Source organism: Cyprinus carpio, chromosome A16 (genome assembly GCF_018340385.1).
Source record: "Cyprinus carpio isolate SPL01 chromosome A16, ASM1834038v1, whole genome shotgun sequence".
Taxonomy (NCBI): Eukaryota; Metazoa; Chordata; class Actinopteri; order Cypriniformes; family Cyprinidae; genus Cyprinus; species Cyprinus carpio.
The window spans coordinates 11406270-11431808 of record NC_056587.1 but is presented as its reverse complement, the minus strand read 5'-3'; the positions used below and the strand labels follow the sequence as shown (position 1 = coordinate 11431808).

The window sequence follows — 25539 nt, the reverse complement described above, 5'->3', positions numbered from 1 at the left end:
ATATGTAGATTAAATGCAAATATTTGCTTGATTGTATTAAAAAAACTTTTATTAAAAAATTATTTACAATTAATTATTATTAAAAAATGTTTTATTAACATTGTATTGTTTAATTGTAAAATTATATGATAATAATGTTTCTTAAGTTGTAGTCTGGTTTACCCTAACATAAAGTAAACTTTAACACAATGTGTAATATCACAATTACAGCAGTATGTATTTGTTCACAATGTAATGTATTACATAATAAAAAAATAAAAATAAAAAAAATACAATAGCTAAGTAAAACCACAGCTTGTAATCAGAATATAAAGTAATTAAATACACAATTTGAAAACTGTGTGCTGTTAATGAGTAAAGAAATATTTAACTCAGCAGTAGCGATGGTAGGTATAAATAGTAGCAGCTGTTTTGTATACGAGAAGTGCTTTGCAATGACCGCGTTGTTTAACAACTTGTGGGTAGAAGCTGCTCCATAACCAGGTGGTTTTTGCCTGGAAGCTTTTCAAGTTTCCCAGATGGTAAAAGGGAGGACAGACAATGTTTGTTTCAATCAGACATATTCCAATTAGCTCATTTTGTACGGTGTAATATAAAACTCTTCTCACGGTCTTGGATTGGTGTAAGATATCGGTCAACCCTTGATTCATAGCCCTAAAAGTGTAGATTAAATTGAGTATCTATTAGTATATGTTAAGCTTGGTTATAAACATCCTTACCTGAACAAGTCCAATCACTCTAAACCTTCAGTGCTTTTTACCCCATTTAAATATTAAATACAGCCAAGTACGGTGACCCACACTCAGAATTCGTGCTCGGCATTTAACCCATCCAAAGTGCACACACACAGCAGTGAACACACACCCGGAGCAGTGGGCAGCCATTTATGCTGCGGCTACCAGGGAGCAGTTGGGGGTTCGGTGCCTTGCTCAAGGGCACCTCAGCTGTGGTATTGCTGGCCCGAGACTCAAACCCACAACCTTAGGGTTAGGAGTCAAACTCTCTAACCATTAGGCCATGACTTCCCCTAAATAATATATTATAATATATAATATTAAATAATATGACTGGTTACTGCAAGTCAAGTAATTTTTATACCATCTTTAATGTCATCCAGTGTAGTCAGTCCGAGATCTGTCACATCTGATTCATCATAAAGTGATCCTAATAATTCTTGTGTTTATGATTTGCATTGGCTATGTTTAAAAAAATAATATTCAACTAGTGTTGATCAGTTTTTATTTATTTTTTGGCTTTATTGGATAATAGGCCTGAATTATAATACAAGCAACCAGTCCAGACATTCAAAGTAGATTGCTGAAGAGCCGAATGACACAAGGTTTCTTACAAAGTGGTTACCCTGGTAACAAGTCAGACTTTCAACAGCTTTCAAATAATGATACATCACTCTCAGTCCTACATCAGTACCTACACACCCTGCATAGTATGTCCTCAGCAGACACACAGCTCCACCAAGCAACACACACTCACACGAGCATAAACAACTGGGTGAATGAATATGTACATATACAAACAAGGCAAAAGAATAGACCAGAGTCATAAGATACATGGAATACACAGGAGGTTTCAAAAGTCTGAGAATACCATGATTGAATGATTGTAAAACGTATTTTTAAAATTAAAATAAAAAAATAAGGATAAAGGATGCTATTTTTCTATGACAAATACTTTCAATAATGAAAAAAATGCTATGTCCTCTTTTCTGCTTCAATGACATCAGCACTTGAGTTGCATATACAAATGTTTCAAAAACTATTGTTTCAAGCATCAACATTTTAAAAGGGTTAAAATAGATTCTAAATCCCAGATTTTCAGTGTGGTGTCAGATGTTTGGAGCCCACTGTATATCCAGATACAACAATTAAAACACTCACACACATACAATGAGATCAAAGGAGAGTGTAATGCCACATGGAGTCAACATATTGTGAAAAACATCAAATTATATGACACAAAATGATAGTAGAGGAGAGGAAAATTAAATCTAATGATGGATATAAATTAGCATTAGAAAGGCACTTAAGACAAAAAAACATGACAGTTTGGGAAAGAAAAGCTGGTGGCTGTTTATGTGAGTGAGTGCAGTTGCATCCAGCCCTCGTCTGAATGTGCTGTTTACTTCACTCACAAGCTAAGGCAAGTTCAAACCAAAATAATAATAAAACAAAACAACAAAATTAATAGACAGTGGTTAAAATAAAAAAAAATAGGCATATAAAGCTGCATGATCCTTCAGTTTAAAGCAATGCATAGTGTTTTTTCTTTCTTTAACAGGTGGGTCTGCTGCTTTGAAGCTGACCAGCAATGTTGGCAAAAGTCCTACTGTAATCCTAAGGTTGAAGAAACGCACATTTGAAAATCTGTGCTCAACACAGCCAAAATAACTGATTAACCAGAACAAATGGTGCATTCATTATACTAATAAAACTGAAAACGGGTGAGATTTAGACTGGTGATCCCATTATAGTGGCTTTATGTGTTTTTTAACCCATTAAGATGAGGAAGACATTCCTCTAGTCATCCCATAAAATGTTCAAAAATAAGTGCTGGGAAACACTTAGTGGTGTAGTTGCAGTGTACACGTGTTGCCACTAGATGTCATATTGCTCAAAAACAGCAGCATCTCATAAAGCTTAAACAACATTTCACCTTCAATACAATGGCTTGCAATATTTTTGCTCAAAGTGTATGTCAGCAAAGCCATAGCAGATGTGCATTAGATTGGTATTTAATCGTGTGTTTTTTCTTGAAAACTTCAGTCTTTTCTTCCTCGTACAGTTCTGAGGCAGAGCTGCTCCAATATTTATTTGTGCTAAGGCTTTCTTGGCTTTCATTGCCACAGGCAAACAGCCACGCACAGACCTGCGCTCATAAGGCAACTCCATTCAAAAGTCAAGCTAAAGACCATGAGGGAAGCACTTAAAGGGACAGTTCACCTAAAAATGAGACTTCTGTCAGCATTTACTCGCCCTCATGGCATTCCAAACCTCTATGACGTCTATGTTCTCCAAGAGAAAGTACAATATTTTGAAGAATGCTTCAACTGTTCTGTCCATACAATGAAAGTCAATGGGGTCCAAATCTTGTTTTTGACTGTATGGACAAAAAGACATTTTCAATTGTGTCCTACAGAACAAAGCCATTCAGGTATGGAACGACATGAGTAAATGATGACAGAATTTTAATTTTTTTTTGATGAACTATCCTTTTAAAAGACGTGCTATTTTAGGTTAAAGGCCAGTAGTGGTCGCTCCTCTCGTTTTTGCCACGGACTCTTCTTATTCTCGTCTTCACCACCATCATCAGGGACAAGCAGGTTATCTGGCCGGCTGCTCATGTGCATTTGAGTCTCCTCAGTCCTGAAAACATCACTATCTGTCCCCGTCTCCTCCGCCATTTCAACCACAGGCTCAGGGAGAAGAGGTGGAGAAGGAAGCTCAGGTAGAGGCGACGGTGGAGACAAAGTCCCTTCGTCTTCCTCTTCTCTCTCTGTTTCCTGTAATAAACCCCCTAGAGAGTGTTCTTCGGGGCTGCAGACTGGTGTTGGGCTACCGCTGTTCTCTGCATTAGCATTTGAGTCCTCTACAATCACTAGTGGTGTATATTCGACCACAGGCACTGCAGACTGAGCTCCAACTTCAGTTTTACCCCTGATTTTTTCACGAAAACGCCGGCCCGGTGTGATGTCACTCATATCAACCCCAGAGTCTAGACTGGCGTCGTTGCTTCCGACACAACTGCTGTTGCATCCTGCCCTCTGCAAGTCGATGTACGAATGGCGGATGTGGGCATTGGAGCGGCCGTCCAGTGACACGAACCAAGCTCTGGGATGGGGGAGCGGCTTTCCACCCCTGAGCGCCATCAAAGTCTTTTCAGCCAGAAGCTGATCTTCTCCATTCATCTGCACCACATCCAGGCCTGTTTGACTGAGCGAGTTGGGGATGGAGAGATCAGCGGGAAGAGCGGCCGTCTGCAATGTCCACTCCTCAACTCCTCCACCTCGGTCATCCCCCGTCCCTTGCGTCCCCCCTTCCTGCTCTTCTTTGCCCCACGGTTGCAAGACTTGGCCTTGGGGCTGATGACACGCACTGAGTTCTGCCTGAATGCTTTCCAATTCGCTCTGTTCATCCGACTGCAGAAGAAGCGCTTGGCCCGACAGAGGGTGTGTCCCTGGAAGTCGCATGTAGTGGGCAGGGATGACGAGGGTGGGACGAGCCTTGCGGTAGGTCTCTTCCCCTTGGTTGACTTGCAATTCGGAGGTGCAGCAGAGCAGGGCTCCAGGTCGGGGAAGCGGGGCGGGACGCTCCAGATGATCTACTGAGCGGGAGAGCATGTAGTCGGCTGGCCTCCGCTCGATTCCTTGCTCCCGCACTGGGGATCCAGCAGGACTTGTGGATGTGGCTAAAACAGGAGAGAGACGGTTATCGCGCAAGCCTGATTTATGTCCTGCAGAGGTGGTGTGAAGCAATGGATGGGGGGACGAGGACGAGATGGACATGTGGAGGGGATGGATGGATGAAGCCGTGATGGATGTATAGCTCCGCCGGTACTCCCCACGTCCCGCCGGGGAATCATAACCCTCGGAAGGATTGTTTGAACAAACCGATTTGAGGGGAAATCTCTCTACTGAGAGTTTGTAGTGGTTAGATCCTCGGCTATTGAGCTCGCCGTGCGAAGCTTCAAGCTCATTGGTGGAGGAGTCGTAGGGGGTGGGTTTGAGCATAGGTGTGTGCATGTCCGGCTCTGTCCCATTGTGGTCTAAGTGAGTCTCACTGATGAGGTTCAGGTGTGACATGGAAGTAGCCTGGTCTCGTTTAGAGGCATCTAAAGCTGAGGATAGAGTGAACTTCCTGTGGGCAGGGCGCAAGCGGGCACACTTCCTCCTGAAATCACAGAAACATGCTCTCATAAATACTAGGGAAAAACTTAAATTTAACTTAAATTAACGTATCAGATGATGCATCTGTCTATATGTTACTATATGCTACATTTTAGCAGTAAATGCACACATTTTTTAATAGACATTATGCTTCTTCGGACAAAAAAAGACACGCCTGCAATAGTAGAGCAGCAGACAGAGCAGGAAGAGCAGTATCAGTGCCATGCCTCCTAGTATGGCCAGCAGGAAGACTGTGTGATAAGTGCTAATGTCCTTCGCCACCACTGGACCTACAACAAAACATACATACTTGGTGTTCAGCATAGAGGAATCCATCCATCCTATTCACTTCACACTGACCTCCACTTTACAGTATCCATCGATAACTATTTTCAACAGGAGAGATTTCCTTGAAACATTATTTTCATGCCAAACTGCAATCAACCCACATAATGACATTATTCTCTCAGCTGGTGGATATGAATAGCACAGCGAATGTGCAAACAACTACAGAAGTCAATAACTCAGTCTACCACAAAGCACTTGTATGTTTGCCCATCGGGCTCCTCTCTCCATTAATGGCCTTATAAAAGGGTCAAAGAATGCAGAGTCATCTAAACAAAATTGAAAAACAGAAAAATGTCCAGAAATGAATGAGTGTAACCTGTGTTTATGGGAGACATGGCTGCGACCCAATAGCCAAGCTGAGGGGCAATATATGTAAGAGTTAACTGCTTCCCCTCTCTCTGGACGTATCCCAGACTGCTCTTCAACCAGGCCCCTGCACAGACACACAAAATGCACATATAAAACAACATATTTAATACTTCTAAAATATTTCATTTTATATTTCTAAAATAAATATTTTAAATACAATATCACAACTAAAGTACAACAAAATACAGTCATTTAATTAATCACAAAGGGAATATAAACCTCAATCTTTAGGACATCTGCGTCAGCAGGTGGTTTGAGTTAAGTGTTGTGACCAGGCAGTGCAGATAACACTCAAAACACTTACACTGTACTGTCATCCTTTCAGGTTTCTCTATCGATCATGTACAGTGCATTCATTAGACTTTCTACTGCATTATTCTGCCTAGATGCTTTGCCAATTGTTTCTGAGGTCCGAAGGGGATTAAAGCTATGCCAGCACACACCACACAAACCACAGGAAGTGCTTCTATCAGGATCTGAATCTGGGTTCTCATGCATTCCCATTTCAAATAAGATTCATGATTCAAATTCAAGTATTTCCATATTTCCAAGAGTCTTAACTGCATTCCCCCTGTGAAATGAATGCACATGTTCAATTTACCAAGCGGATATGTAAATTGGTACACATTTGAGGATGGGGTCATTTGTTGCCACTTGGTGGCAGTGGAAGGATTATGGAGGACTAAATAATGAAGACAGAGGAAAGAAAAAAAAAATTTAGGTAAGGAAGAACAATATAATGTTTTTCTGCTGTAGTGTAAACAACCATAATGAGAGGGAATTCATCATTTGTTGGTGCATGGTTGTAAGTATTTATTCTTTTTCTCCATAAGCACCAGAGCTTCTATTGATCTGATCTGTACCAGATAAGCAATCATACACACCGCATTGGTGAATACACAGTTCACAAACACAGTGTACTGAGCAAAATGCTATTGTGCACATACATAAGAGAGCCTAAAGAATGATTCTGCATTGTTCACACACAATTATCTCCATCCACACATCAGTGTTTGCGCACAGGAATATCACTGGACATCTTCCCACACTCTTAACAACAGTCACATGCAGAACTCTGTAATATATCAATCTGGCAAGCAAAGAAAGTTTTGTTTGAACTGCTTTGTGCTCAACATTACATAAGGTGTCTGCCAGCTGACATTTCACAGTGTATTTACACTAATGAATTGCCATTGATTCAGTATCCATTGCATTGAGTTAACCGCAAAACATCCAGCATAGAGTAGCAGATCACTATATAGCATTATATTTGCATACATTTATATATTTAAATGTGCATACACTATTGTTTTTAATTAGTTTGAATGGAGTCTCTTATGCATTTATTTGATCAAATATACATTAAAAACAGAAATATTGTGAAATATTACAATTCCATATAACTGTTTTCTGTTTTCATGTATTTATAATGTAATTTATTCCTGTTATGGGAATGCTGAATTTTACAGCACACATAGATACATTTATACATATTTTACACACACACACACACACACACACACACACACACACACACACACACACACACACACACACACACACACACACACACACACACACTTACATGTATATGTACATGTAGGCGTGCATACAAACAATAATTACACTGGATTCAGAGACAGTGAGCATAATGTGTTAAATGTGAGCATTTAAAAGCAGCTAACAGACACAAATATGAAACCAGGTGACTTTGTTTGTTTACTATGCTGCAGAGCAAATTTTCATTGTGGTGCTCTAATTATAAAAAAAATAATAAAAAACTGGGAGGAACAGTGTAATTAAATGCTGCGTGATGTCAGGGGCTTTTCAGTCTAGTCTTTATCCCCGTATCACTGCAGACAACAAAGCAGCTTACATCTCTGTGCCCTAAGAGAGGAAATCGAGTTAGTGCCAGCCACTGTTTTCAACCTCATTCTCTGCTCTGTTTATGAGCGGCTGCTAGGATACAACAGTGATAACAGAGCAGTCAAGAGAAGAGGCCTGAACTTATGAATTCTGAAAGCGTTTTCTCTGAGTACTTTATACTACATTCTGTCTCTCTCCTGTCCCTTTTCACTATCTGAATTAGATTCAGACATATATTCATTCACTGCATGCTCATTTCCCCTATTTTTACATCTAGACAACAATTTCCATCATTTAATGCTCACTTAATCACTAATAATTTAATAGCACTTCTAAATGTAATTTTTTAGCAAATCTCAAATATCAGTTTTTCATACTATATATTATGTTGTGAGGCTTCAATTCACTTTTGGCATTAAAAATAAATAGATTTAAATTTTTAGACTATTTTTCAGATAATATAAATAATATTCATTTTATTATCAAATGTTTATTGGTTATCAGCAATAATATGAAATTAATTACCAGCCGAATAGACATTAAAAACATATCAGAGCTTACAGAGTGGAAGAACTCACTGAAGATCCTCTGTGCACATATTTTGATCCATCATCATCACTGCCCGTCTTCCTGCCTCTCGCACACAACACTGGATTCTTCCATCCTGCTGCGGGAGTGTGAGTGTGCTGAAGTGAATCTCAGGCTTCTGCAGCAAAGCCTCCAGATTTGTTGAACGCATCATAAATTACACCAGCGGTCAACAGTCAGCATTAACCGCCAGAGAACTCTGAGTATAGCTTTAAACCTCTGCTTTAAAGCCACAGACATGTACAGGTTAAATGTTTATTTTCATGATAATTTTTTATAAGTCTAAATTCTGTGTATGCTCTCAGAGACCCAGCGCTCCAGACAAATAAAGCATCAAGAGATGACTGTTCCAGTGTCACTTGCAGATACACCAAGCCTTCAAAACAACAGAAAAGTGACTCCAGATTATTCAGTATAAGAGAAATGCAGCGTCTCTTGTCATCCACATCTAATGCAAAGCAACTTGGTTGATAATGAAAATCCATGTTCACTAATGTAACATTTTTAAAGCAATACATTTATGATTTATTTTTTAAAAATTCAAACCCCTTTGGCACAAGATCCTGTGAATTCCACCTCAGTCTGGAATTAGAAATGAAAGCCACAGTGTGAAAACACCTTGTGACTTGGATTTGATTTGGAAGAGATTTATTGTGTTTGTCCATTATTTGACTGAATATTTGCATACAAAACAATTTCCCTTTTCATCATGGAAATCTGTATAATCTTACAAAAAAAATCACAGCAAACAGCAACTTTAACAGGATGTCTCTTTATTTGGCAATGCAAGTTTTTTATGGTGATCCTACTTTAAAAGCAAAGATTTTTGTTTTGTGAGAAAGAAAGAAAAAAGATCTGTATGTGTGAGAGAGTTGGGCAATGTGTCTAAATTCAGTTTCTGAGTTTTTGACCTGAGGAACATCTTTCCATTAAAATACCTTCAGAAAGATTCAAAAACAGTCCGACATCATTCCCACCCAGCTCAGGTTTGAACACTTCCTTTAGACTTATTCACCTCAGAAACCAGGAAGACAGGAAATCTGAAGGCTTTGAAGAGATCACAACCTCACATACAAACACACAGTAAACTCACCTCGGGCAAGAAACACCTTCAGCACCTTTGGCGTAACAATTCATTGCATAACCCCTTAGATGTGATTTGTTAGTAACAGTTCATGTGATTTACCTTCACATGCTCTAAACAGGAATGCTTGGATATCTACTATAAGATGAATGTGTTATAAACTCACCCAGATTAGGGTCAAACCTCCAGGCAGGGATGTGATCATTCTCTTTCAAGCCACTGTTTGCAGGAAGAGGGATGCTCACACTGATTGGCTCGCTGACATGAAGCTCCGCCCCATCGCTTCCCAAAAGATGGACACTTATAGCAGCTACAGGAGTCAACTCAAACTTCCGATCACTGCCTATGAGAAGGAAAAGTAAACAGAGTATGCATAAAAGATTAAATAAAGAATATATTATAGACACTAGTGTTGAATGTTTTGGGTGGGGGGTAAGATTTCTTGATGTTTTTGAAAGAAGCCTCTTTTACGCTGACCAAGGCTGCAGTTATTTGATTAAAAATATAGCAGAAACAGTAACACTGTGAAACATTATTGCAATCTAAAATAACTGTTTTCTATTTTAATATAGTTTAAATTGTAATTTATTCCTGTGATGGCAAAGATTAATTTTCAGCAGCCATTTCTACAATCTTTAGTCACATCATTCTTCAGGACATTTATTTTTACTTCTGTATGGGAAAATATTTTAATACATTGTTGGATCCACACTTGATGTTACTAGGTGACCTTTGTTAAATATTGATAATAAGCTATTTAAAACAGTATCAGACAGAAATAAGCTGTCCATTATAATTACCATCCATAGCAGAAAATAAGTTTCATTAATTTTACTGCAAACTCATGTTTGTATTTTGTTACTGTTGAATATAAGTTTGTTTAATTTTACTGCAAACTTATTCAGAGCTGAAGAACGTTTCATTAATTTTACTGCAAACTCATGTTTCTCTTAAAAAGCTGTTATTCTGAAGGCAGTACTGATCAATTCAGAGTGAAAATAACTTTACGATTCCAATAAGAAAAAAATAGCATTACTTTTTTTGATTTTTAAATATCTGCCTCAATACCTCAATCTCACAATCAATTAATTAGTATACAGACCCACATACAAAACATCATAACATTACATATCATGAAAATCACTGCTGTTGATTTTTACTAGTAATGACTACTAAAATTATGTGTCATGTCATCCCTATAGTCCTCAGCTCTCTCATGTGTTACCTGTGTAATTGGGATGAAGTCCCTGAAGGTAGGGGAAGTACTGCGTGTCTTGTGTTGAACTGCTCACAGTTAAGAAGGCAGTCAGGTTGGTGTAGGTTGCATTAGAAGGAAGACTCAAGGCTCTTCTCTGGAACTGCACCCATGGCTGCAGCTTTGAACCTACAGATGTAAACGCAACCACACACACACACACACACACACACACACACACACACACACACACACACACACACACACACACACACACACACACACACACACACACACACACACACACAACAAAAAAGATGGCAGATATTAGCAGACATTAGGTTAATGTTTTGCCATCCATGACATAACATGCAGCTCCATGCTTTCATCTCTTTCTCTCTCCTTCCAAATGGAAAGGATCAGTAGCTGATGGAGTGCTGGTATTTCAGCGTGTGTCTCTTGAGAGAGATGATGTCATTATATTTCCATTGTGGCAGATCTCACATACCATAGACATGAGACTAAGCTATAGCCCACATGGTCCTTAGTACCCCACTAAACTAACATAAAGACCCTCAGTACTAAGGGTTCACAATACACTACAGTTCAAATAGTTTGTGATCAGTAAATTAGTTTATGGTTTAAAATTTGAATATATTCTAAATGTATTGCTGTGATGGAAAAGCTGCATCACAGGTGCTTAAGAAACATTTCTCATCGTTATCCAGGTTTAATATTTTTGTGGAAACGGTTATGGAAACTTTTTTTCCACTAATCTTTGAGGAATAGAAAGCTATAAAAGTTATAATAAAAAGTTCAAACTGATTTTTTTTTTTTTAAATAGAAATCTTTTCTAACATTATAAGTTTTACTGTCACAATATAATGCATCCTTTCTGAATATAAAAAAGTTTTTTCTTAAAAATAAAAAAAGTACCAGTAAAATACTATTAGCTGATATCAGATTTGTAAACATTTACACAATAACAGCTGATACTGATATTTAATTTTGCAGTATCACATTTGGTTTACCTTTGCTACAATGTAACACTCACTGAAAGTTGATTTTAAAAACTGCAATAATTTAGTAACAACATTAAATGTAATCTTCAGCAAATCTCAAAATGAATATCCATAATATTCATATTTCATACTGTACATTATAATATTATGATTACTAAATTTTAGCGTTGTTTAGTGCTTTATTTTTCATTTATTAAGACAAAATACTATATAGTAGAATTTATTATCTTTCATTTATCCATTACTGATCACCATGAAAAACATTATTGGATTCTCTGTCTCTGCTTTTTATGCACACCACACACACCTATAATGAAATATGAGAGGTGTTTTTAGGCTTTGGTGGACAGAGATGGCACCTCTAAGCGTTAGGTGACAGTGTGTGATAAATGTCCCCAAGCAGAGGATTACAATAGCAGATCTGTGGCACGTGTGCGTCTGAGGCTCTGGAAGTCTGTCAGTGTCCTCTGCTTTTGTTGTAAGTGTGTGGTGATTGAATGTTTTTAGGGGATGGGATTGGGGTGACGCTCTGAGTGAGAGTGCAGTGTTAGTGTTCCCCGGAGACCCATAAACATGTTTCTCTCCTGACATATCTCACACACACACACACACACACACACACACACACACACACACACACACACACACACACACACACACACACACACGAGGGACAGGTTAGCAAAAGAAAGAGGTTTCTAGGAGAGTATAGCAAAACAGTGTAAGAAAAGAGCACGTGGGTAACAGGGACACAGAAAAAGTAGGAATGTGAAAGATTGGTTTGAAAAGCAAATTCTTCTCATTCTTGCTTTATGTGTGTGTGTTTGTGTGTGTATACAGCCTCTCATTTCAGTATGGTATCACACACACTCACATCTTATTTTTCGAATTACATTTACTGAATGTGAATTAACATGAAATATGACACATTTAATAAGGTTAGAAAATGTGCCCTTAAAAAGGGTAAATAAATAAATAATCCCTGGAAATCAATTTAAGAAGGGAAATGTCATCCCTTATGGAAAAGTTTATTTTGTTTGTCACTGGTTTAGGATGATTTTTCTTTTTTTTATCCTAGCTTCATGAATGCTGTAAAGTGCCCTCCTTTTTGGTGTTATAGAAATGGCCAACCTTCCAGTCTTCAGTGTCACATGATCCTTCAGAAATCATTCTAAAATGCTGATTTGGTGCTCAAGAAACATTTCTTGTTATTGTCAATGCATTACTGTCAATAAAAAAATATTGATATTTGAAACTGATTTTTTTTTTATAATGCAAAAATCTTACCCTTCACTTCAATTAATTTAATGAATCTGTGCTGAATAAAAGTATTACTAAAAATTTTACTGACCCCAGGTTTTTGAACAGTAGTGACTGTTAGTAGTGATTTATTTATTTATTTCATATATAAAAATCACACTTGGTTTAGTTAAAACTCTTATTATCTAAAAAGTGTCCCCCAAAATACAGATTAAAAATAATTTTTGTTTACATGGCACAATAAAGTTACAATACATGAACATGTTAAATGGAATATTTAAAATGTTATGACTAAAAACATGCTGACCTGTACAAACACACACACACACACACACACACACACACACACACACGCACGACATTAGGGATTTGTCGGGCCGTTGACTCCAGACACACCCTCACTCTCTCCTACATTACAGGTAGTTCATTAACACACTATTTTCAATCTCTAGTGAAGCAGTGTGTGTGTGTGTGTGTGTGTGTGTGTTGTCATGTGTGAACAATAAAAGTACATCCCCATTAAAGATTCATTACAGAGTTACATTACAGAGCACATAAAATTAAGAATACTTTTAATACTTTTTATATTTCTTGCTGGACATAAACAAATAAAATGAAAAAGAAAAACAACCAAAACAAATAAATAAATATTAAACTGATATTTTTGAGGCTGTCTTTTTGCATCTTTGAGGGAGCAACATTATAAGTGCACAACCCATAACAATGATTAAAAACATAACTGAGTTAGGTTCACAATGTCAAGACTTACAGAACAAAAGGCAGCATAATGACCTGTTCTAACACACACACACACAACCACACACACACACACACACACACACACACACACACGCACACGTGACTGTTACCTTGATATCCAGAGACGATCTGCACCACGTCATCGTACACCATCAGAGTAGCAGCCCTCTCAGGAAGCAGATCCAGACTGAGAGATGAAAAGACTTGAAAACACACACACACACACACACACAAACAAATTGATAATTAGGAAGATGAATCACAACCAAGCCTGCACACTCAGTATCCACAACATCTCAAAACCTCTCCACTGAAAATTATCTTCTGTTCACTCCACAAAGTATTACTAAACAATCTCAGCACCCTGAAACATCTGCGCGATTGTACTGTGTTTAGGAATTTAGGTACAATTTCTTTCATCTGCGACTGGTTAGTAGGTTAATCTCATTAGATGTAATGGAACACTCTATTTATTTCTAACAGCTTTCTGCATTCCTGCTCAACACTAGTTTTAATTTCCTGTCCCAGATCCTCTATAAATTGACCCAAAGGATGTGTCATTCTCCAAGAGTTACAGTAGAAGTAATCCATCCCATTAATACAATTATCAAAGCAAAGGAAATAAGGCTTGAAGACACATTAAAAAAAAAAATTCAGAAACTGTTTAGTTTAGTATTTTTACTATTTAGATTTTTTTATGTAATTAAAAAAACACTAACAGTTTACTTGTAGTTGTAATAATAAAAAAAACTAAAATCAATTGTTTTATATGCTACTAGTGAATTCAGGCATCGCAACATTATAATGTACAGCATGAAAAATTGATATTGATTTTGAGATTTGTTAAAGATAGGTAACAGTATTATTAAATTATTTCAGTTTTTAAAATCAACTTTACGTGAGTGTTTAATGACAGGAAAGATAATCTAAATGTAAAACAGAGTTAATGAGCATGTAGAATTAATAATCCAATATGAGGTCATTACCAGGAAGCTTGCTTGGTCGCCATGGAATGGAGTTGGGTACGTAGCCACGCTTGGTTGCCGTCACTACAAGAAGGTCGCCAAGGCGATAGGGGAACCTGATAAAGGCATTGCCATCGGCACCAGAGATATCCGAGGCAACAGTGATGTGGTTAGTGAAGATCTCCACGGTGACACCAGCGAGAGGTTGATGAGTGCTAGCATCACTCAGGTGAACCTTCAGCGCCACTTCTGTAGAAACAAAGAATAACGTCAGTATGAAAGTCACATTAGTTGTGTCCCAAATGACACGTCAGAAAACTCCATCAGACGTGCAATCTGGGTTATATGAAGCGACAGGAACACTTTCTGTAAGCGAAGAAAACAAAAATAACGACTATTCAACAATTCCTTTGTCAACAGTCTCCTCTGTGTCTCACCATGTCACCGTATGCTGTGTATGCTCTTCTGTATCATCCACGCCACAAGGATGCGCTGTTTCTACAAGTATTTAGTGAAAGTGACGTGACATATATCCAAGTATGGTGACCCATACTCAGAATTTGTGCTCTGCATTTAACCCATCCAAAGTGCACACACACACACCGTGAACACACACCCGGAGCAGTGTGCAGCCATTTATGCTGCGGCGCCCGGGGAGAAGTTGGGGGTTTGATGCCTTGCTCAAGGGCACATCAGTTGTGGTATTGCCGGCCCGAGACTCGAACCCACAACCTTAGAGTTAGGAGTCACACTCTCTAACCATAAGGCCACGACATCCCCAACAATCTTAAATTTAGCTTCGATTTGAAAGAAAACCGCACATCCTTGTGGCACGGATGATACAGAAGAGCATACACAGCATACGGTGATATGGAAAGACACAGAGGAGACTGTTGACAAAGGAATTGTTGAATAAAGTCATTATTTTCGTTTTCTTCACTTACAAAAAGTGTTCCCGTCGCTTCATATAACCCAGATTGCACGTCTGATAGCAGATGGAGTATTCTGACGATGCCTTTCATACCTTTTATGGACCTTGCCACTGTTATTTACTTGGCAGTCTATGGGATTGTTACAGGGATAGCTGTTTTTATTGAAAGTATCTTAAGCGTTGTTCCGAAGATGAACAAAGCTTTTACGGGTTTGGAACAACATAGGGGTAAGTGGTTAATGACAATTTAAAAAAAAATGTATCTATAAGAAATGTCACATTCTGCAAATATACAAAACTCAAACAGAAGAGTTTAAGCAAAATACAAAAAGAACGCATCATCACCATTCTAAAGACAGAGGAAATTGTGAAGCACTGAATTATTTAAATTAATTAAAAACCATGTGTTTAGGCTTACAATTTATTGAGGATATGTTTTATGTAAGACAAGAAGCAATTAGTGCACATATGAACCAGGCAGAAACGACCATCAAGAACAGCCAATAAAAATGAGTAATTGTATTACATGTGACCCTCTTTAATTATATAAAGTGCACCCAAATGTTGACGTTGAAAAATGTTCTTCAGGTTCCCTTGGCTGTTTACATAAAAATCCTCAAAGGGCACTTAAGGAAAAGAACCAATCAACACAGCCAATGGAAACAACTGCTGAAAACAATGGGCTGCTTTTCCTTCCTCTAGGAACCTTTGGCTCCTTTAGGAAGACACCGCAGAAACATGCTTCCTTTTCATGTAGCGATGCACATTCCACTGACCTGCTCCACATGAACAAATCAAAAAGAGGACAATGTTCTTGGGTAGAAACGGACCAATGCAAGTGAATACTGCTATAGTGGAAAAAAAGGGGAGAAGGTTTCTGTGCTCTGTTTTAACATGATTGTATCAATTTAAGTCTGATTCTAAATTCTATTACTCTGCCTGTTTCACAAAAAAAAAAAACCTGTTTTTTAAAAAAAAAAAAAAAAAACAGTTTACTTTTGCTTTGTAAAAGAAATGCAAAGTCTGACTATTATAAAGGGAAAAATAAAAAACTTGACAAGATGATTTATTCAGTTTAACGAGCATATAAATGTACATTTCTTACAATAAGCACTTTACCAATAAACACTCAAACAATAAGGAAAAACTGTATGTATAAACAAAACAAACACCAGACAGACCGAAAACAAATTGCAGACATTACCACACTTGAATTGCCAAGTGATGACATTTATATAACACATATTTACATAAATGTTCAAATTTCAGTATCAAAAAGATTTATAAAGACCTTCAGGAGCCATTTATTAATGCATTTTTATTCAATCCACACAACTGGCAAACAGATCATAGCACTTACTAGAGTTAGTATAAAAACACAGCCTTACCTATACGTGTGTGTTTGAAAGGCACCAGAAAGCCAAAGGAAAACAGTCCAAAACACTGACGCACATGCACACACACACACACACACAAGTTTAAATGCTATTCACATCACGTCACTTCCCTCCCCAGTGATTCATCAGTGAAAGGTTGACAGCTGTGTGTACAGGCTCTGACCCCACCTAAAGAGCACAAACTGTATGCAAACCCTGAGAACCGTCAGAGCTCGGATTAATACATGCTAAATAAAGGACCAGGTATAGTCAGCCGGTCATTATCACAACACCACCTGACAAGGCGATCACGTCTCGAATCACCCTGAAGGAGTATATTTTGCAATAACGACTGGCTGACTGAATGTTATCCTACTTATTACATGGTTACTTACTGAACAAGTAAACAAAGAGATGTGAAATACTGATCTGAGTAACTCTGTCTTATGCAAGATGAAAAAGAACTTGATGGTTGATGATTAAACTAGAAACACAGGTCAGTCAAATATACAGTTAGCAGTCATAAATAAAAATATTTAATGTAAAATACTGTAATTAAAACATCAAAACATATATAATGGACTGTGGTCCTCATATACGTTTGTACTAAATATGTATCACAGTAAAAAAAATAAAAATAAAAAGGCAGCATAATCAAATGTTTTTTTCAACACTGATAAGAATGTTAATTGAGTTAATTAAGGATCATGTGACTCTGAAGACTGGAGTAATGGCTTCTGAAAATTCAGCTTTGCCATCACAGCAATAAATTACATTTCAAAATATATTAAAAGCATATATTAAATTACTGTTTTGACAATTTTGACCAAATTAGTGTTGCCTCAGTGAACGTAAGAGACTTCTTTCAAAAACATCTTGCTGACCTCAATCATTTGAATGTTGCGCATATAATGAAAAGTCAGTCAGCTTTGCATAGTTTTTTTTGACAAATATACTGCTCTCACAGGCTGTAATTTTTGCCCTTTCAGCCCAATGAAAGCACAGCAGCAGCAGCTCACTTAGAGGACATGTGTGTCACGGTGGGGAGTGTATTGATCACACTCAGTGAAGAGAGATTCACAGAGGACAGATAAAACCACAGACCAATCAGGACATTAGTCATACAGAACACGTCGCATAATTTACGCATAACACAAGAGCCTTGCCCCAATTAAATAGTCACCACAGAGTGCTTTATTTATACATAACACTGATCCAAGTTGGTGCAAAGAATAAAAATCATCTGAAAAGCAGTTGAATAACAGTTATTTTTTTTCACAAATGTGCATCGTTTTAAATTTCTGATTCAATTAGGAATAAGCAGAATTCTGATTAAATATTTGCTTGGCTATCTTTAGAGCTCAGTTGAATTAGTTAGATCAGTAGACGTGCCTTGTAAGCCTTTCTGAAACCTTAGGAGAAGCCTTCAAACACAAAACATGGTATGTTCAGTCCGTGACTGACTGGACAGAAGGCAGCTGCTTTAGGTTTCATCAACAGGTACTTAAATGTGCATTTTTCTTAATTTCATGTTTTCATGGTCACTACAGTATATCGGTCAAGCATAATTAATTTATTCTGCAAACAAAAGTTTCTGATACCATCTAACACAATAAACGTGTAGTATTCAGCTGGTCATGTGATCTCAATATGCCAGAGTTTTCATTTTGTGTGTGTTTATCACCATGTTTGTGAAATGTACTATTGATTCCTTTAGGAGTGAAATTTAACTTAAAAAATACTTAGAGCACTTAAATTATTTCAATAAATAATTTTAATAATAAACCTGATAAATAAAAAAGCAGGTACAATTAGCAGCCACCTGTGGTCTTTTTTTCATAGCACAGGTGCAGGCAGTGTCATCGCAGCGCTCTTTGCTGTGTTTACTGTGAGCAGCTTTTGAAATGTTATCCGGCAATCAGAAGGGAACGCAGTCATCCAACACTAGGTAAATATTTGACTTGAAAAATAGCACCGTGATGAATAGTAAGAATTTTCCTTTGCCTCAAGCTCTACTGGGAATTGCTGAGCCGCACAGAGACAATAAAGCCGTCCGACGCCTTCACTCATCCTGCACACTTTTCTCTCTCTCTCCATCTTTTCACCCACAGTAAGCTCCATAACAGTCACTCTTTTCTTCTGTTCCTGAGCCTTTCACTTCTAATGCTCCCTTTATAACATTCTTTCCCCAAACAAGCGCACACACGTGTTTTTATTTTATTTTAATAAACTTTTGTTTTTATATAAAGCTAATTATACTACAAATTTGGCCTATGCATTATATATAATTATAATTTTATATTCATTTTAAATATGAATATATATTCTAAATATTTAGTAATAGCCTCAGATATTATCATTTCAATTAGTAAAAACATATGAACGATATAAATATATTTTGTATTATATATACATATATATTATTAATACATAGAATATTTTATTAATAAAACCATTATATAATTATAAACTTTACTAAATACAATTTAACACTTACTGGGATGTAAAATCTAGTTAAAATCTGGAGAAGTTTAAGATTAAATACATTCAGGAGGGGGGAAAAAAGTCTCAAAGGGACTTTCAGGATCAATGTTCAAATAAAAGACCAGCTGTTTTAACTTAAGCAAATCAAAGCATAATTACGTTAAGAAATTGTGAGAGGGTATCATCATAATGAAGCTTCATTCGGTAAGTGTGATTTAGAATTCTGCATAAGATAATAATTCTGCGAAGATCATTTCACCAAAAAAACAAAGACAGCTTGTGTGCATGTGAAAAGATTTTTGGTCTCAGGAAAACTCCAGTTAACTTTTAACCTATCAGAATCAATATTTGTCAGTGTTTTTCAAAGGGTTATTCATTGTTTCACTGCAGGACCGTCTGGAGCACGGCTCCTTTCTCTCTGGGAATTCCCCTCTCCCTCCTTCACTGGAAATGATACACACATGTCATGCTGTGAACTGCTGTCTCCCTCTCCCTTCACTACAAGGCATGTGCAGTCAGCTCTTATGACAATGACAATAACAATTTATATAGCACAATTAATTACAACTTCCGTCGACCAATGTGCTTTCCATTAGGTCATTAAAAACAGAAAAAACACATAAGAAACAAACAGGAAAATGTAAAATGCACCGTTCACACTGACAGCAGCTGGTTGGCAGGTCACAATCTGAAAATGTGTCATAAATGAGATGTACAATAAATGTAAAAACAAAATACAATACACAGGAGTGCTGTCTGGTCAACCTTTAGCCTGACATTGCACAAAAGCTGCATCAGAGTCTCTGAGAGTGTGTGAGCAGAGCATGCTTTTTGATACTCAATGTATTTTCTGAAAAATATCATCATCAGCTTATAAACCTTTTGAAGCTATTGAATTTCTTGCCATCATTTTGATGCAGTGTTTTCTATCAGTAGAGGAATAGTTTATTCAAAAAACTAAATCCTGTCATCATTTACTCCAAACTGGTTTAATTTTCTTTCCTACACCACAAAAAGAGAATTTTTGAATAATGTTGTGGTCATTTTTCCCAATGCATTTATAAAATCATGGGGAATGAAGCTTTCAAGCTTCAAAAAGGTCACAACGGCACCATAAAAGTTGGTTATTATCAATTAATCAGTTCACAAAAGTGCTCAAAGTGACTGAGTCATGAATCTGACTAACTTAATGCAGTGAGTTTGCTCCTCACACAAAGCTACCACATGAATTTAGATTAAATGCATGATTCTTTAAACACTTCAAGCAAGCTTTATGCAATAATTCCAATTACATTTTGAATTTAGATTCAACTTGTATTCTCTCTCTCAAAAAGATCTCCCTGGCAAAAGTCATATGATATGAACCCAGTGGTACAATTCCCCATTGTCTGCAGACTTAAAGCATAAGCATAATCCAAAAGGCTTTATTACTGTTATATTTTTGTGTCAAGGAACATAAGATACAAACAACATATCATAAAGCAAAAGTGTACAGGATATGTATTATAACTACAGTCGTGAATAATAAGGGATGATACGGCTGCCCTGCACTTTTCTGTCTATGAGTATGGATGTGTTTATGTAAGAGTGTATGCGCACAGACACCATGCTGCATTGCAGTGGAGGACAGAAAGAGGCAGAGGCAAAGAAAGGGAATGTAGACGTAATTTCTACTCTTAATAGTCTAAAGTTAAGCTTAATACATTTTATTTTGTTTTTAAACATTCATATTACAATCTAAATAATAATAATAAAAAAACTGTCTCTAATTTATTCAACCTAAAAATGTTAGTGTAGAGCCATGAACCATGACTAGACATCACAGTGACATTTAAAACCCACACTAGGCCTCAGTTAACCCCAAGAGCAGAGTCATGTGAGCAGTGATGAAGAGCGCAATCAGTCGATACACTGGATTCTAAACCTTAAGAACGCCTCAGGAAACCACATTATTGATTAATCTGGAAAAAAAAAAAAAAAACGGTATTAACTGTCAAGGTTATACAGGGTAAAAGCATGGAGGGTTGGTTTGTGTGGGTGTGCACGGGACAGACAGTTTGTTTGGTACACATAAGTGCTGGACCGAAAGACTTGTAGGGAAAATTTCTGGTACAAATACATGCAGGGCATAGTGCAGAAACCTATGATGTTGAATAATACGAGTGTATTTATTGATAGAAATTGCTAAAATAAACAAGTTCAAACAAAACAAGAAGCAAACCAGTTTAAAATGATGCACTGTTCACTTAAAAAAATGTTTATATATATTTAATATATTTGTCAATATATTCTGAAATGATGAAACACTATCTACAAAAAGTTGTGGAAACCTCTCATTCAAAACTGAATGCTGAGAGTTGAGAGCAAAAGCATAATTATAATGCATGTTTATAAAGAGTCATCTTATGGAAACCTTTCGCACCAAATTCAACCAAACTGTCATTTGGCAGCTTTATAGGCCACACTTTGGCCAGGCTTACAGGTACCTACTGCCTCTTCAAAATCACAGTGCTAGAAACAGTCAACAACAGCAGTCACCAATGATATTAAAATGTGCTTTCACTGGGACTTCTCACTCCTCGTTATTACAAGCTTTTGAAAGAAAGTCAAATAACCAAACCCTACCCGCAATCCTCAAAGAGTGTCTTATTTTCCAAACATTTTAGTTCTAGAAGACCATTAGCAAGTTCTTTAGTTCTAGTAAGTAAAACTTGTTAACATTGTGGCTCAATACTTGTAGGATAAGATCTACGCGTCCAGTGCAATCTAATGAGATCTAATGCAATCGAAAACTAATTTTCAGCCTCTTTTAACAAAAGTAACTAGCAATTTGACAGCTTGAATATCTAGAGCTTATGAACGCTGGGAAATTTGTTTCCGATTACAGGGATCATACCACTAAAGAACAACTTACAGTAAATTGGCAAAGAACAGTTCCAAAGAACGTTATTTAAATATGAATGTAACTGTTCTTAAATGCTTCTTAATGATTATTTTACATGTCTAAAAGCAAAACTTTCTAATACATTTCTTTTTTTAGTTTTACATATTCTAAAACATAAAACAAGCTTGTCTTTCCGTTTTGTGGGAAAATGACTTATCCAGATGTGCAGCAGACTGGCTGTCTCTCTCTCTCTCTCTATAAAAGGAGACACACAGGCCATGTGTGTGTGAATGAGAGAGAACGTCCACTCTCATTCAGTACATCCAGACTGCTTAAAGTTAAAAGACTGCCTTTGTGAGGTGGATTATCATGTTTCACAGGCACAAAAACAGACGATTCATCCCATAAAATTCTAATCAGATCTAAAAGTATTTCCTTCAGAGGTTTTTTTTATCTCGGGCTTCTAGACCTTCACAACTTAAACAATGCTATTAAAAACTTTTATACCCAAACTTCATGTTTCAATAGAAAATATGTCAACACTGGACAAGAAAGTTTGCTCATCAAGTGATTTTGAGGGCTGTTAATCAAACATAACCCTATACACATTGGCAAAATATCACCATTTTCTAAAAAAGAAAGACACATAATGGCTCAGAAAACAGGCCTAGTGCTATTAAGTATTAACACAACTAAACCAAGCCATTGCCAAATAATTGCTGTATTTGTGACTCTGTAACTCTGCAAGCCTCTTTAAGATTAGCATGGCACATTTAGAGTGATATAAGAGTCCACTATCTATGTTTGTAAGATGATGCATGTGAATGAAGAGAAAGAGAGAGAAAGAGTCGGCGGCTTGCCCATGGGATAGTCTGGTTTGGGTAATCAGAGATGAGAAAATGTCTGAGTGTACTCTGAAAACATGACCACATAAAAAATTAAGCACAACAGGGGTCTCCGGTGTGCTTAAAATGCCTTGAAATGCTAGCGGGTAAACAAACAGACTCAACGTTTCATTTCTGCACTACAACCAATATCGAAAATCCAGCGACTATACCACAGAAAACCCCATTACTGATAATTAAACAGTGGGAAACACCAGACTTGTTCTCTTTTTCAGCCTTTATGAGTCTCTCAAGCTTTAAAACATAGCTGGTTTCCTAAGACCCATTGTTCTAAGCCCCTGTACATTACAGCAGGAAATTATTAAGGAGTCCATTTAGTCTCTGTTTTGGGTGAGTGTGCGACAACAAGCAACTGCTTACAGTAAATATCTTACTGTTGGCATAAGCAATATTTGGCATATGGGCAATATGGGGGTCAGTAAAAACGTAGCTTTGCATAAACTACATTACCATTATGAAGTATAGATAAACAAATACAGCCTATAAGATTCAAATCTGCATGGCAAATCTCCCTCCAGGCCTGTCTCTACTGTGTCAAGGCCTCACACACAGCGTTCCCTTTTCAGATCCCAGTGGTGAGGAAGTGGCACAGCCCGGACAAAAGGCAGGAAAGCTCTATTTTGCATACTCAAAGCATACACTGTGGCAGTCTACTGTCCTAAAGAAGAGAGCGCAGCAGACCCATCTGTGCTGTTGCTGCTCATCGGCAGGAGACGGAGGGGGAGGAGGACACTCCATCAGGGGAGAGGAGGGGGTTTAGGGGGAGTCCTCACATTATAAGCTCAGACATGAAGGATGAAGGACAAACTGGCAGTCTATGAGCTGCTAAATCAATCTGCTGTCAAGAGGTGAGCTTTGCCAACCGTATCATTTAAGCAGGTTTTTGCAATCTGACATCCGTGCTTTACCTAAAAGTATTCAGCATGATATCTGGATTACGCAAAAGTCAAATGTGAATTAGTGATATGAAAATGGCTTTTCAATTTCCTTGCTCGCCGGCACATTGACATCTTAATGCACAGACACTTAATATTGCATTACGTTATACATTAGCGAGATCATTTAGACTAAAACTGTCCGAAATAGACAGAAGCCTGAAATAATCTCATATTAAAACCATCACAGCATAAATAAACAAGGTCCATTAAGATGTCAGAAAGATCTTAGAAATTAACAAGATGATGGTTAAAATCATTATCATACAAAGTATTCTCAGTTTCTAAGTCTCTTTTAAAATATAAAGGACTTACTGAAAATAAAAACAATAAATAAAAAATATTGAGGTTAGAAAGTATATTTTAATGTCTAATAATGAATGTTTAATAGATACTAAATTACACAATATATATTCTACTTTTTTTATAGAATTAATTCACAAATTAATAAAAACACATAAGGACAATAGTGGGATCGATTGTGACAGCCCTTTTTTTTAATGTGACAAATTTATACAGTTCATGGAAACGTTGTAGGTTTCTCAACTACTATAAGTTGTATCAGATAAATATGGGAATATTATATCAAAGTTGGAAACAAATTAACCTCCAAAACAGGTCTCACTATAGAAAATGACACAGGCGCCACTCAGTTCATGAGCTCTGGAAGCTGCAGTGATGCTCGTTGCAACGACAGGCATCACAAAAATGAGATCCGATTTCAAACAGATGGCTTGAGAGTTACATAACATCAGTCGAACTACGAACATTTAACAAAGTTTGCGTGGTTAAAAGAATAATACATGGAAAACTATTTTAAGTATAAAACTTGTATTCGCTTTATGGTCGTTACACACTTTGCATTATTACATGCTAAGGTTGCTAACAGTTAGCACGGAATGCCATCCAGAAAGTCAAAGCAAAGCTTCCAAATCTCTATCAAGATCTTTATAAACCTACGCATGAGTGATGTATTAGTGGGTGCTAACGGCGTGTCTCGTACCTTTGGCATCGCTGTTCTCCTGCAGTGTTTTAGCGGCCGCCGTCCATAAATCGCATCCCAGCAGGCAGAGCACAATCACGGCAGACCTGCTGCTGCTGTCCGCCCCTCGCATTATTGCTCCTCACGGTTACAAGGATTTTGCTTAACAATGCGTGTTTTCTATGCGGCGGCAGGAGTATCTAGAGACTCGTAGCAGCTGAGGTTCCCTGCCATAATTTGGTGTTTTAGCAAATCTGCTCATGTCATTGAACACCGACGGGCAATTAGAAAAACCCTCCGCTCAGCATCCCCGTGTTGCCGCTGTTTTCCCCACAACAACGACAGAAAGCGAGTCAACCCCACCAGTTTAACCATTTCAGTGCCAGAAACAGATGGTGCTGGCCTGTCCTGCAGAAAGAAGGATTAGACCTCCATCTACTGTCCAGTACTCTCAATTACAACAGTGACTGTTAAACTTTTTGACTCGAAGGCCTCCCATTCCAGGCAGCATGTTTTCCAATTTTTCATTAACAGAAACTGGGTGTAAGGATATACTAATTAACCACAATGCATTGAATTTTTAAATCAGAAATTTCTCATAACTCATATTTTCAAAAGAAGACATTTCAAAAAGTGCAATAACTATATATATATATATATATATATATTTATTTAGTTATATATAT

The 25539-nt window shown here is 37.3% G+C and overlaps 1 protein-coding gene across 2 annotated transcripts; it reads right to left on the bottom strand.

The window, feature by feature from the left end:
• Window positions 1-1225: 1225 nt before the first annotated feature.
• Window positions 1226-25294, bottom strand: LOC109082820 (protein FAM171A1-like). 2 transcript variants are annotated; one of them, XM_042772621.1, is made up of 8 exons: window positions 24875-25294; window positions 14378-14605; window positions 13502-13594; window positions 10381-10539; window positions 9322-9498; window positions 5565-5681; window positions 5076-5190; window positions 1226-4904 (listed from the first exon to the last, which is right to left on the bottom strand). In XM_042772621.1, the coding sequence occupies exons 1-8, from the start codon at window positions 24984-24986 to the stop codon at window positions 3242-3244; spliced, it is 2664 nt and encodes an 887-aa protein (XP_042628555.1). In that variant the 5' UTR covers window positions 24987-25294; the 3' UTR covers window positions 1226-3241. The 2 variants fall into 2 exon arrangements, with proteins under 2 accessions (XP_042628555.1, XP_042628556.1); XM_042772622.1 differs by lacking the exon at window positions 24875-25294 and adding an exon at window positions 16676-17068.
• Window positions 25295-25539: the final 245 nt, after the last annotated feature.